Raw genomic sequence first — 14,641 nt, forward strand, 5'->3', positions numbered from 1 at the left:
GAGGACCACACAAATTCGATTGCGTTCAAATCGCAATGATAAGAGGGTAGTCGTATAACTTCATGTCCTTCTTTCTCTATTAAATTATCAATTTTATAGACAATTTTCTTTGGACGATTACTGTCTATAAGAGAGAATAGTTCCGCTTTTCGCATTTTTTGATCGCAAGGTATTTTGTTGTTTTTCAACCAGTCTATCATAACTTTTTTTGTAGAATACTTCGTTGGAGTGGGGTTTTCGACAGTCGTATGATACGGTGCATTATCCATGCATACGACACTGTTTGGCAAATTTGGGAGAAGTTTTTCCAACACCCATTTTTTAAAGTTTTCATAGTTCATTTGCCCATGATAGTCGCCGCTTTTTGTTGATGCTTTATATACTAGTAAAGCACCCGTAAGGAAACCCGTTGATGACCCAGCATGAACAACTATAAGTCTATTTTTCGAATTAACATTTGCTGTAGCTCCCAAAACTGTGTCATCTTGCCAACATTTCTTAAATGTCAAATTGCTGTCTACCCAAATTTCATCAATATAGACAATCGGTCGTCCAGCTTTCCTGTGACATCACATTTCTCTCAAATATCTGTGTCTCCAAAAAACAATATCTGGTCTTTTCATGAGTACTTTTCTATTATTCATGCACTTCTTCCATCGGAAATTCATTGAATGTAAGACTTTGCACAATGTGTCTTTTTGCCACGAAAATCCAATTTTTTCTTTCAACACGGGTAGTAATTTTCTGATGGATGGTACATTCCTTTCTTTTATGTAAAAGTCTTGAATTGTTTGCCGTATAACACACTTGTCAAAGTCATCTATTTCACAGTTTCGCTCACTAGGTCTTTTACGGTGTTTACTGTGTGATTTTAAAACTGACGATGAGCCCGATGATGAAACTTCCTTTCTTATTTTTTTTTATTGTAGCTTCAGAAATTCCAGTTGCTTGAGAAGCCCTTTTCAGAGCTTGTGGAAGTGGAATTAACGCAGATTTCGATGAAGCTTCACTGGAACAAAATTCCTGCAACATTATATACAATTTTACGTGCCCGTGATTTCAAAATTTCACCCTTCCTTAACTTAAAGGCCATCTTGTAAGTTTAGCAAATTAGCAAAATCAATTAAACCAGTAAGTAACCAATAATTATAAAAGCAAAAGCAAAATAAACACAAGGATAAGAACGCATGCAACTCTTTTAAATCCGAGAAGACGAATGACGTGATGTAACCTTTAATTCCGCCAATTCTCTACATGCTTAATCCCCATTAGAAATGAACTAGTCTTGTTACTACAGCGACCGCCACTAGACAGACTTCTTGGCGGGAGCTATTCTTGTGATCGACAGACAGTATATAGGTCATAGAGAATGCTGTTTAGATCATAGCTGAGAACAAGTCACAGCCATTAATTATTATTCCTGATATGTATTCAAAGACCATGTATTGCTATATAAATTTAGAGCTTGCAAATAGAAATAAAACAGCTTCTCAAAGAATGTATAATAAGCTAATTATGATGCTTGTTGGCCACATAGAATGGATGAAGTGGATTGGTTCCTTGGCCATTGCAATTACTGATTTGATATGCTGGGATTTCTTCTTCTGGGGGCATCTTGAGCGTGGTCTCTTGAGTATTCCATGAGAATAATTAAGAATCTATTAGCCACATTTTAGTTGTTGCTGATAATAAATCTGTATTATTAAATTTGAATAAATTTTAATTTTTGCCTATTCATTTATACAAAATAAAGTATAACATTTTTTGAGTTGTAATATTATAAATAAATGTTTTTTAACTGCAAAAACAAATAAATAAAAAAAAAAACTTTAAAGTTTTTAAGGATCTTATATAAGTTGCATCTAAAATATAACTTTTATTTTAGGTAATTGATAACATTGATTTAAACTTGGGTATCTGCTATCTGCATTGCATCTGCTCTCTACTTACTCTACCTAATCTGACGTATGGAGGTTATTGGAATAAAATTAGATCATATGCTATAAAGGCATTTAAAGCTGGTGGTGTAAAACTTAGTGAAAAATCAATTTCATTATTAGTAAAGATATTTAAAATAGGAATAAAAACCCATGCCCTTAATCAAGGTAAGTGCAAAGTTTTCCTTTTGAATGAAGTTTATTTTTCTGCATCCACTTTCCTTTTTAAATGAATTATAAATCATTTCATTAAAAGAAGTTATAAGGCACAAAATCTAAACTTTGTTTGTAATATCGAATTATTGTTACTATCAAAAGAATTTATTTTGTTGACTACTGTCTTTTTAATAATAATATATATATATATATATATATATATATATATATATATTGCTTTATTAATAAAACTTAAAAATTTTAAATTTTCATGCAAGTTATTTCTGCGATTGCATGCTGTTTTCCCCTTTCCCTGATTTTGCTTTTTATAATAGTAGACTTAAATTTTTTTAAAGAAATAATTAAATTTTTATAAATTAAATTTTATTAACCATGTAAATTAAATAAATAGTGTCTGAAAAAAGTGGAACAAGCATTTAGTTCCTCAATCAATATAATTAGATATGTACTTCCAACTGCAAACTTTCTTCAAATAAGGTACTCAAATGTATGAAAACACTTTGGTTTCTGTAAAGATTAAGGGTAAAAAGTTACAAAAATTTAATTTTTTACATGGTTCCCTTTTAGAAAAAAGATCAGTGAGTAAAATGACTTTCTTACACTCATAATTTCTTCAATTTCTTTCTCTGTGTGTAAAATTTTTTTAGATATTAGTAGGCAAATTTATTGACATTTTTCCATAACTCAGATGGATGTTGAATAGAGCAGAGCCTTTTGTTTTTTTCAGAGACAATATTTATATCTAACGCAAAAGGTTATTAAAAGGACAGCACTTCCATAATTTTGCATCTATTTTGTTAAATTTTGGAAAATGTTCAAATAAAATAATAATTTTAAGTTATTTTACCCCTGTTCAAAATGAACACCTACAATGCATTCTTCAAACAACATTTGCTTATTCATGATCCAGTTGCTCAATTGTAAATTCCAAGACAGACTTCTTGAATTTATCAGCCAAGATCTGCTATGTTTACTTTAGTTATATTATACCCAGAAAAAATAAATAAACAACCCCATAAATAAAAATCAACATGCATCAAGTGAAATAATATAATAGGAAATTTAATTGTTCTTGCAAAGAAGTCCACTTATCAAGGAATTGATCAGTCAACCTTCATCTTAAAACTGATGTACACAAAGGAGGAACATTATTTCATTATAGTTACATCTTTAGAAGTCCTCTCAAAGGCCAAAAGGTTCAAACATAAAGCTATTTGAAACTAATTGAATATATAAGTTAAAATGATGCACCATATATTTTAGAAAATTGTTATTGATGAATTTGTCTGTTGAAATTACATTTTGTAGAATTAAAGATGTTTCTACCTGAAGTGGGAAGAGTTGCAAAAGTCCGGATCATGTTCTGATTGTAATTGTCCATTGAATCCTTGAATACTATGTAGATGCTAATAATTACATTGTAGTATTATCTGCTTAATTAGTTTGGGAATGATGAGTTCTGAATTGGTTATTCATATATTGGTATTGGGTAACTTGGAAAAATAAATAAGCTAAATTGTCAATTTCTGTATCATTTGTATAAGGCCTCATCCTCCATGTGAAATTAACCTCTTGAAGACCAACGTCTTATATATGAGAAGCACTGTTTCCACTTTCTGTCTTAGCGTCTTTCCTCACAAAGTGCTGAAGTTAACTCTACAGAGCCAATGTTGCGTACTAACTTCAAAACAAAATGTTTTATCTGAATTTTTAAATGCTAATATATGGTGTGAAAGGCTATCTAGTAGCATCTTTAAAATGTTACAATAGCCAACGGTTTTCGTAGCAATGGAATCATATGGCATCTGGCCTTCGTGTAGGGGTATTAGTTTCTGTTTTTGGATGTGATAGATTTATTGGTATAAACAAATGGCTCTTAAAAAGTACATGTGTGATTTAAAAGAGACTCCTGTGTTCCTACTGATTGCTTTGGTTTTTGTTTTAGGAAAGTGTTGTTCAGCTTACTGTGGCAGGGGTGAAAGTAAAATATTTCTATTTTTTAGATGTGTTGGTACGTGCTGGGATTATTTTGAGCGTTTTTTTTAAAGCCATAGATAGGCTGTGTTTCCTTCTTAGATTAGTGAAATGATGATGGATTTTAGTAATAATAGTTTTAAGGTTCATTTTCTTCGGGCACAGTGGAATATAATTATAGAGTACCATTTATTGCTTGTCTGAGTTGGTCTTTAGAAATAAAACACAACCGAAGATAAATGTTTCAGTGAGAACTCGTGAGACTGGCATTATTTAAATTGGAATTTCCTTTGTTACAAAGTATTATTGTGTAATCACCTTTTTTAAAATTTTATATGGATATTATTTGTTACTTAATTTCTGTGCTTATAGTATTTATTTTGGGAGGTATAGTTGCAATTTGAATATTTAGCTTGTTTCATTCATTTTTATTAATGTTATTAATGTTGTTTTCTTTAGATTAATACATATTAAGTAGTAGTATATTTATGTAATGATATTTTAAAATCTTAATTTAAATCCTTATTAATTTCCAAAGTTTTATCTTAATTTAACCCATATTAACTTCATTCTGAGATGGTCTCTTATATCTTGATCTAATTCCACATTTTTTATTTAATTAATGCTACACGAACTCTGTAAAACTGCTTTAGTCCAGACTTTCACATACTCCTAAGTGAAGGGATAAAAATCTATCAAGCTAAGCAAATTCTTTTAAAGGTATCTATATTTCCCTTTCCTAAGTCTTCACATGTCAAAGAATCCCTATAAGAATCTCAGTATAAAATCGCTCGGGAAAATATTTTGGCCTCTTTTTGCTCTTCTGCTCTTGTATCGCTTCTGAACAGATGCCAGTTTCATCATGACTTCTTGTACATAAATTAAGTTTTCCTGGATGAAATAAATCAGAATTTTTAATATTTCAAAGTGCTTTCTCTTCGACCACAAAACAGCTGCATTACATATATTAGTTGTAACATTGGTCATTATATTAAAATGTAGTATATATATATATATATATATATATATATATTTCTTCCAAAATTAGATTTCACTATGCAAAATGCTTGGGCCCATGGCAGTGCTTCATTTTCCACAACATGGTCTTGAAGGCATAACGAGCCCTCTAATTTGTAGTTGCTGAACTATTCTTTAAATGCGTTTTATAGAAGGATTCTGAAAATTTGGAAAAGGACTTTAGTATTGTTCTGCAGCTGAACTAGCATTTGGACTGCATATAGTATGATTAAGCTACTTTTCAAAATATTTCTTGTTATTGAAATATGTTGTTTGATTGGAAAGCTTAATATGCACATAATGGCAAGTAAAAAAAAAAATAAATTCTTTTTTAGTATTTCACTACTTTTTGGAGAAGTCTTAAATGTAGTAAATGTTAATGTGGAAATTTGGATCTGACTAATGTTACCATCTAAGTTTGGTATAAGCTAATTTAAATTTTAAACTATACATAACTCTGCAAATTTTATGAATAGAAGAGTGAAACTTTGTATGTGCATTGATTAATGTAATAGATACATTTTACTAATTGACATATCATGGTGCTATATAAAAATTTAATTTTAAAAATTTTTATTCTTGATTTCTATAGAAACCGAAGTGTTTTCCTACATTTACCTACCTTACTTAATGACATTTTGTAATTTGAAATATATGTCTAAGTGCAGTATTTAGGAAAATAAATTCTCGTGTCACTTTTTTGGGATACCTCATATATTTATTTTGTCTTTATTAAATCTTCTATAGTTTAATTTTTTGTTTTTGAATTATATTAAACTAAATGAAATTATTTTGTATCGTTATTACTTCTCTCTAAATTTTTATTGTGTTTTTGTTCTTGCTTACCTTCAAAAGTCTGATATATGTCACATCAGCTCCAGTATGTTGTTGATTGCCAAAAATATCTATAATATTAAAGGGATTGGATATTAAGTCTTCCTTAGAAAGTCTGTTGCTACCCAGAATGTGATCCAGTAAAGCTGGATGATCACAGTATTTTTTACAAGTGGGATGGATTTTGCTTCACTTTCAAAGGAAAGGTCTAGCCAGAGCAGTCTGGCAGCCACGGTCACATTTGATTTCCAGCAGACTGCCAGGCGATGTTCCCGTGTGTCATTGGTGCATAGTTGGAATATGCCATATTAAATTGAGTTTAGATTTTTCATTTGAGTATAATTCTTGATAAATTTTATTATGATAAGCCTGTATGAAGCAAAAATGAGACGATAGCGTTCTGTTTATTTTCATATTTAAAGTGAAATAAATTTTTTAGTGTATCTTAACTTATATGCAGTAATATTTCAGTTGTTCTGATGTTATATTATATTTAATTAATATACAGATTCAATATATTTGAGTGTGTGTGTGTATATATATATATAATATTTAGAGGTGGCAAAATTATGGACACTTTTGAAAATTTTAATGTTTTCTAACTTTGTATGCGCATAGAAAATGTAACATTTCACAAAATGGAAAGAAATACTTACATATCATTTTAATACAGATTTAAATTCCAAAATCAAAATTCAAATATTTGCAATACAAAAAAAGTTGATAAGCAATAATTATCAAGTTACATTAGATGCTGATGACTGCATTGAGTTACCAGTGCTTAGTAAGTTAGCCTTTATTTTTTATTACAGCTTCACACTGATGTTTCATTGAGCTGACGGCAGTTTTAAGCTTTTCCTGCGTTGTTGCTTGATACCAGGAAACAATTATAGACTCATTTAATCCTCTTTTATTTGATGAACGCTTCATATGTATAAGAGTTTTCAAACGGTGCCATAAGTTCTCAATAATTTTGAATTTAGGACTGTTTTCTGGCTATGATAACAGTTCAATGCTCTTTGTACAAAATCACACTTTTGATATTTTTGCTGTATGGAAAGGAGCTGAATCCTGCTGAAAAATAAATGATGCATTGTTGAGCAAGACACCATTGATGTGAAGTGTAAGATTTGGCTCTAGAATAGTGTCAATGTATTTTCTTACATTTAATGTCCCATCGATAGCATGAAAGAGACTAATACCATTTGCTGACATGCATGACCAAATCATTATACTAACTGAGTTCATCATAGATGCCTTAATGCAGTCAGGATGTAGCTCTTCGCCTATTCTATGTCTTACCTATTTTCGCCATCGATAGCAAATAACAAGATCTGTTTCATCACTCCGTATAACTTGTAATCACTGATCATCTGGCCAATTAATGTGTTCTTTTGCCCTCTGCTATCTTTTTATACACTGCTGTAAATTTTTTCGTTGAATTCTACCTCTTTGTCTAACATCTAATAATCTTCTCCTGATTGTTCTTGAACTGACATAAATGCCAGCATCATTCAATTCACTTCTGGTGGCTGCTGATGACATTCTTCGATCATTGAGACATAGTCTTTTTATTCTACTGTCATGAACAGATGAGGTGTACCTTTTTCAGCCATTTCCTGCTTTGTTTTTGATTAAATTTGTCTCCTGGTATTGTAAACAAAACTTTTAGACGTCATATGTAGTTACTGTACTACCCACCTGTTTTGCAATTTTAGCATTGGAAAGACCACATTCATGTAGCACAATAATCTTGGTTCTCCTTCTAAGCGTCCGATCTATTCTTTTATTTGATGGCATTGCTTCGTGACTAAATATTAGAAATATTTACAATTCCTACTAAATATTAAAAAGCTTAACAAAATTTCTTACTTGTGATTTGATTACATAAAAAACAATTTTCCTTCTATAGAAAAAAGCACAGTATTGACCTGTTCTAACTTTAAACATGATGTCATCTTCTTTTGGCAGTTATTAACATTTTGTTGGTTCCCAGAATAAGAACAGTGATTAGTCAGGAAAGTTAGAAATTACACTCCTCTTCATCAATGTGTTTGTTATTCAGATTAAAGTAAGAATAACTTTTTTGTATTGAAAATATTTGAATTTTGCTTTTTGTATTGAAATCAGCATTAAATTCTCTTTAAAATGATATGTAAGAGTTTGCATTTTGTGAAATGTATAATTTTCTATAAACATACTAAGTTAGAAAACATGATTTTCAAAAGTGTCAACAATTTTGGCCATCACTGTGTATATATATATATACTTGATATTGAATTTCAATATATTTATTAATAGGGGTACTGCATTCCTAATTTAAAAATCTTTTGGTCTTAAGTATTTGTTCAAAAAATATTGTAGACTTGTAGAAATATTGTAGTTATGATACTTTTTTTCTGTACATTTAGTAATATAAAGTTTCATGGTACTTAATACTTTCATAGACACTTTTCTAGGTGCCATAACTGCAGTTTTACTTGGTTTCATGACAGTATTAAAAGCCAGAAAGATATCACCAAGTGCAAATGAAATATATTACTTTTTCATGGATTTAACATTGGATTGTGATATCAAGAATTTTAATAAGTAAGTTTTTTTCCCCTGCATTATTAATCAAACCTGAAAACTGCTATATATTTATTTATTTCATTATGGCTAATAATTTGTTCATTAGAAATAGTAACAGGAAATTAACTTCTTGTTCTCTTCTTTTTTTAAATTATATAAATATATCTAGAACTAGCTGCTTTTGGGGATAAACTGTTCACTGAGATTATTGCTCGCTAAAATTTTCAAGAATATACAGGGTGATTTTTATAGAATGGGACAAAAAGGATGGATTCTGTAATTGATATATTTATCTGAAATTAGTTTATTTTAAAATTACAGTTTTGCAAGTTTATCTGGCAGCAGCAAAAATTCTTTCAGTAACAAAATTCCCCCTGGGAGAAAGCATTCATCTACATCGTTATCAGAAAGGTGTCATCCATGCAAGAGAAAGCATTTTGTATTTTAGAAAATATACGAAAACACTTTCGTTTATTGTTGTTCAAAGAGATTTTTGCACTACATTTGATATAGAACTGCTACATCATCTCAACATCATACTGTGAGTGAAGTAGATTCAGAACATGGGCTGTTTAAGAAAATGCAATGCAATACAAACATCTACTCAAATAGAAGTATTTGATAAAATTAATGAATTATTTACACAAAATCTCAAAAAATAAGCACATCATGTGAGTATAAAACTGAATGTGTCTCAAACAACAGTATGGTAGGTGTTAACTGATATTTTGGTCTCATTAACTGGAGATATTCCATCACAAATGTAACAGGAACTGGAATGCCACATAGATATTACTCGTGTCACCAGAGGAGCTCGCATAGAACAGCTACAGGAACTAACTGTACAAATATTTACAAATATGAATTATTTACAAATGAAACCAATATTTTAAACAAATATAAAATGCAATTATATTACATTGCAATTTATTTTGCAAAGTTATTCTTTACTGGCAAGATATATATTTTTGAAATTAGATGTGTGAAAACTTCCACGGCAGTTTTTAATTTAACTATTCTGATCTTGCCATCATTCCCTCATATTACTTCAAAAATTCTTTTTCTTTCCAATTTCCAGGGAGACAAGCCATTTTTCTTTAATAGGACTAAACATCCTATAGTAGCATTATCTTTTTGAAATTGCCACTTATTTCTTTGTTGTAAATGATTAATAGAATCATTTTTCTTTAATAGGACTAAACATCCTATAGTAGCATTATCTTTTTGAAATTGCCACTTATTTCTTTGTTGTAAATGATTAATAGAATCATTTTTCTTTAATAGGACTAAACATCCTATAGTAGCATTATCTTTTTGAAATTGCCACTTATTTCTTTGTTGTAAATGATTAATAGAATCATTTTTCTTTAATAGGACTAAACATCCTATAGTAGCATTATCTTTTTGAAATTGCCACTTATTTCTTTGTTGTAAATGATTAATAGAATCATTTTTCTTTAATAGGACTAAACATCCTATAGTAGCATTATCTTTTTGAAATTGCCACTTATTTCTTTGTTGTAAATGATTAATAGAATCATTTTTCTTTAATAGGACTAAACATCCTATAGTAGCATTATCTTTTTGAAATTGCCACTTATTTCTTTGTTGTAAATGATTAATAGAATCATTTTTCTTTAATAGGACTAAACATCCTATAGTAGCATTATCTTTTTGAAATTGCCACTTATTTCTTTGTTGTAAATGATTAATAGAATCATTTTTCTTTAATAGGACTAAACATCCTATAGTAGCATTATCTTTTTGAAATTGCCACTTATTTCTTTGTTGTAAATGATTAATAGAATCATTTTTCTTTAATAGGACTAAACATCCTATAGTAGCATTATCTTTTTGAAATTGCCACTTATTTCTTTGTTGTAAATGATTAATAGAATCATTTTTCTTTAATAGGACTAAACATCCTATAGTAGCATTATCTTTTTGAAATTGCCACTTATTTCTTTGTTGTAAATGATTAATAGAATCATTTTTCTTTAATAGGACTAAACATCCTATAGTAGCATTATCTTTTTGAAATTGCCACTTATTTCTTTGTTGTAAATGATTAATAGAATCATTTTTCTTTAATAGGACTAAACATCCTATAGTAGCATTATCTTTTTGAAATTGCCACTTATTTCTTTGTTGTAAATGATTAATAGAATCATTTTTCTTTAATAGGACTAAACATCCTATAGTAGCATTATCTTTTTGAAATTGCCACTTATTTCTTTGTTGTAAATGATTAATAGCATCATTGTTCCAGTGGTTTGTACACAGTAGTTTGTATATTGCTACCAGGTTAGCTTATTATCTGAAATATCTAAAATTCCTTGCTTTGATTCTGTATTGATTAGGTGACCAATTATAAAATGACCAGGAGTTAAAACTTTAGAGTCATTATTATTATTTGATAACAAAACTATTGGATGTGAATTAAGCCCATAAAATTAAATATGTTATCAGGCATTAGTGTATAACTGAGGCTTCTGCAAGCACATAGCGTCTTTCAGAGCTGCAGTAAAGGCTTAAGTCATTAAATCTGTAACTGTTTCTAAAAAATAAGATTTAATAGCCAAACATATAAAAATTGCAACATAAATGCATGACAATATTCCCTTTTTTGGGTTTTTAAATTTTATTCAAAAATTGCTGCAAAAACAAACCCCAGAGTTTAAAATGGTGCACTTGGAGTTATTCTCTCTAATAGCAGTTTTCCCATTATTTGATCTGTCTCAGTAGGTCTTTGTCTAAAGTATTAAATGCAATCATATACTGTTTTTTGGGCAATACCTTTACTATTAATGGGCCAATAATGCATTATCATTTGATGTACTAAACTCTGAGCACCAACATGCAGAAATGTCTTATGCACAAGTTAAAAAATAATTTATTAAATTTCTGTTTACAATGTCGAAATTATTTTATGTTTGGCTTCAGATGGTAAGTCAGCATTCTTTAGCCTACCGCAATTCTGAGTAATGAATTTACATTTAAAGAAAGGATTTACAGCTCTTAGCTTGTTTGTTTTTGAAACACTGTCATGATGCTATGCATCATAAAAAGTGCTTAAATTTGAAAACCATCTTTAAGCACCTTAAAAGTGCTTAATTTTGAGAGAAAGTCCTTAAAAATTGATTAATTTTCTCGTGAAGAGCGAAGAAAGCTTTTCATTTTGTCTTTTCCCCCATAAGTTGAATATGATTATCCAAAATCATGGTTGTAAAGGCTTTTTACCAGATATATCAAAAAAGAAAACCAACAAAAGGGAAGAATTCAGAGAAGGAATCCAGGGGTTTCAGCAAATATTAAGATAACGCTTAATGTTCCTTTCTTTCTTATTTGCTCCCTTTTTCTATAGTAATATATAGTGCCATTTATTAAAATACTAGAATAGTTATCTGGAAAGGGCGATAGGAATTACTTAACTGCATCACACTTGTTGAAATTTGAAAAATGTTCAAAATTTAATTTTTAATATTTTAGTTGTTGAAGAATTTATTTAAGTTATGCTTGATAAGTATGTATTTAGACTTTAATGTGTTGTTAAAGAAGAATATGCAAATTAGTATGATTAGCATAAAATAAGAAAACTAAAAGATGAATTTGGTGAACCTAAAATATATACTGAGTATGAGAGAAGCAGCTCCAAAAATTCTTACATATTTGATCTTTATTCTCGTTAATATGCTATTTTGGAACACTCGCATGTACACAGCTTGTACTGGTTAAACGCATGTACAATGGGGGTGGAACAAAAAAAAAAAAAAAAAAAAAAAAATCAGTTTTTGATGTTTAATATGTAATAGTGCAGAAAAGTTGCCTTTTGTTGTAGGTAAAATAAATTGTAAATATGTAAAATATTAGAGTAGGTCTTGAGATACCACAAAGATGTTATAGTTTCATAAAATTGAAATTTTTTGCTATATTTTAAAAGTTTTTTTTTTACAAAATTATCAACTTTTGATTTTTAATTTATAATAGCGCAGAAAATTTGACTTTTGGTATAGATAAGATAAATAAAAAATATTAGAGTATATCTTGAGGTATCAAAAAGACATTATAGTTTCATAAAAACACACCTTTTGCAACTTTTTAAGGATTTTTACATGACTTGGTTATGAAATAAAAAGTTTTAAAATGAAAGTATAAAAACAGTTTTACTATTGCACTGTCATGTCAATGAATCTTCGCTGCAGCGGTTGTTATTGAGATAAGGTGGAGATTTGTTTGTGTCCTGTGACAAAGACATAGCAGGTTTCAAATCAGTAGCTTTGCTGAGTCTCCGCTCCATCTATTTTGTAACCGATTAACATAACTGATTTGTTAGTTTATGCGTTTGAATGCTTTGCTGTGAGGAAAAATTTCTCAGTTTAAATTAGTGAAGACAAGACAAATATTAGAGTATTCTATTTTTGAGAAATGTAGTGATTTGCTTGAAGTTGAACTTGCTGTATATACGAATCTAGTGCTATTGTTATATTAGACATAACCTTAAAATTGCTACAGTGAAGGATCCTTCTGTAAGCGAAATATGTGACACTTTAGTTCCCATAATGGTAAAGAATTTCTATTCCCATTGTTTTTAGCAAAAGAATTTAACAAATGATAAAAGCTTGTCATGCTAAATACATTCAATTATTAAAGTCTGAAAGCAGAAAATGATCACATGAATTTAATTTCAACCTCACAGAATTTAGAGAAGAAGCTAGGCGTTTATTTGATATTGCTGACTTGTATAAAAGAAAGAATAGTGTCAGTTATTTAATAAAAGGTTCTAAACGATCAACGCTCTAACAGAAAACGGGTTATTGGTAATATTGATATTGCTACCACAAGCACTTTGAAGAAGGAAGAGTAAAGAACTACAAAGAATAGTTAAATTTAATCATGAACGGACAAAAAATACTAGTCCATCAGAAACGATTACTGATGACAATAACAACATTGAAGAACAACACTATTCTTTACAGAGTGAGGCAAACTAATCAGACTCATCAAATAGACAAGAAGAGATAAATTTATCAGGTGCCTTTGTGGTTTAATATTAAGTTACCTTTCATGTACTTATAGTCCCAAACATCTTTTTAACCTTATCTCATATTCAAGCTATCTCTCAGACGTTATAGACCAGATTATTTGAAGAAATGGGAACTTGGCTGCTTAAGAAAATATCGTTTTGTCCATGCTAAGTGATGAACATAAAATTCAAAAAGAACATGGTTTACAGCGTGTTTTAAAAGCAAGAACAGAAAGTAAAGACAGAGTCAGGAATTTTATAGTTCCCAAGTTAAACTTTGATGCAAAGGATTACATCAACATAATCTCATGGCTTGAAAAAGACGTAACTGGAATCCCCCCCCCCCCCCCCCCCGCCTGCTAAAACATGTTTCCAGTGGCTGTCTCAAAGACTTTATATAGAAGTCATCTGAAGCTGAACCAAATGGTATGGGCGGCTCGGTTATCGAGGCTTCTTTGTCACATGCAAGCAGTGGAAAAGAGCTGTGAAACTGGTACCGAATCGGCTTTTTAACATCCAGTAGAAAACATTGTTTCCTAAAAAAAAATCACAAACAAACTCGTACATTATCTTTTATTTTATTTTCAATAATAAAATATAATATTCAATTCAAAATATATAAACATTCAGACGTATTCTAGTTCTTAAATTAAAAGCTTTCCAATAAAAAAAAATCTTCTCAAAAACGAGTAATAAACTTCCAAGTACAATACAATTAATTCTAAAATGAAAATTCAGTTAATTCAGCATCAGAATAACTTTAATAACATATGCTCATGGCTATCAGAATCGAAAATAAATTTAACTATTCTAGATCTGAAAGATTTTCAGATCAGATTTTCTGAAAAGTAAATGCAAAATATAACATTCTCCCACCCTGAATTGTGAACAATTCCGAAACACATACATAATAGCTAAATATATCCACTAAAATTTACAGTTTGTGAAAGAATTGTTACAAGTTTAGTCTTTCAGGAATTTTTACAAGTCGACCATATCTAGCAATGTTAGGTACTCTGGCATCCTTCAATTGAACTAAAGATAGTTTTTCCTTTGGTATATTTTCGACATCATTTTGACTGGGGACATCATTTTCTCGTCGTTGCTC

At 29.7% G+C, this 14,641-nt stretch overlaps 1 protein-coding gene across 3 annotated transcripts in view; it reads left to right on the forward strand.

Moving 5' to 3' along the window:
- LOC129956868 (testis-expressed protein 10 homolog) overlaps positions 1-14,641 on the forward strand; it is a 74,809-nt gene that overhangs the window by 32,431 nt on the left and 27,737 nt on the right. For 2 of the 3 annotated variants that reach the window (XM_056068831.1, XM_056068832.1), the window contains exons 6-7: positions 1,886-2,105; positions 8,387-8,528. In XM_056068831.1, coding sequence (XP_055924806.1) covers positions 1,886-2,105; positions 8,387-8,528 — 362 coding nt within the window. The remainder of the gene's footprint in view (positions 1-1,885; positions 2,106-8,386; positions 8,529-14,641) is intronic. The other variant, XM_056068833.1, reaches the window with a different exon arrangement.

The sequence above is a fragment of the Argiope bruennichi genome, chromosome 11, assembly GCF_947563725.1.
Source record: "Argiope bruennichi chromosome 11, qqArgBrue1.1, whole genome shotgun sequence".
In the NCBI taxonomy this organism is placed as follows: Eukaryota; Metazoa; Arthropoda; class Arachnida; order Araneae; family Araneidae; genus Argiope; species Argiope bruennichi.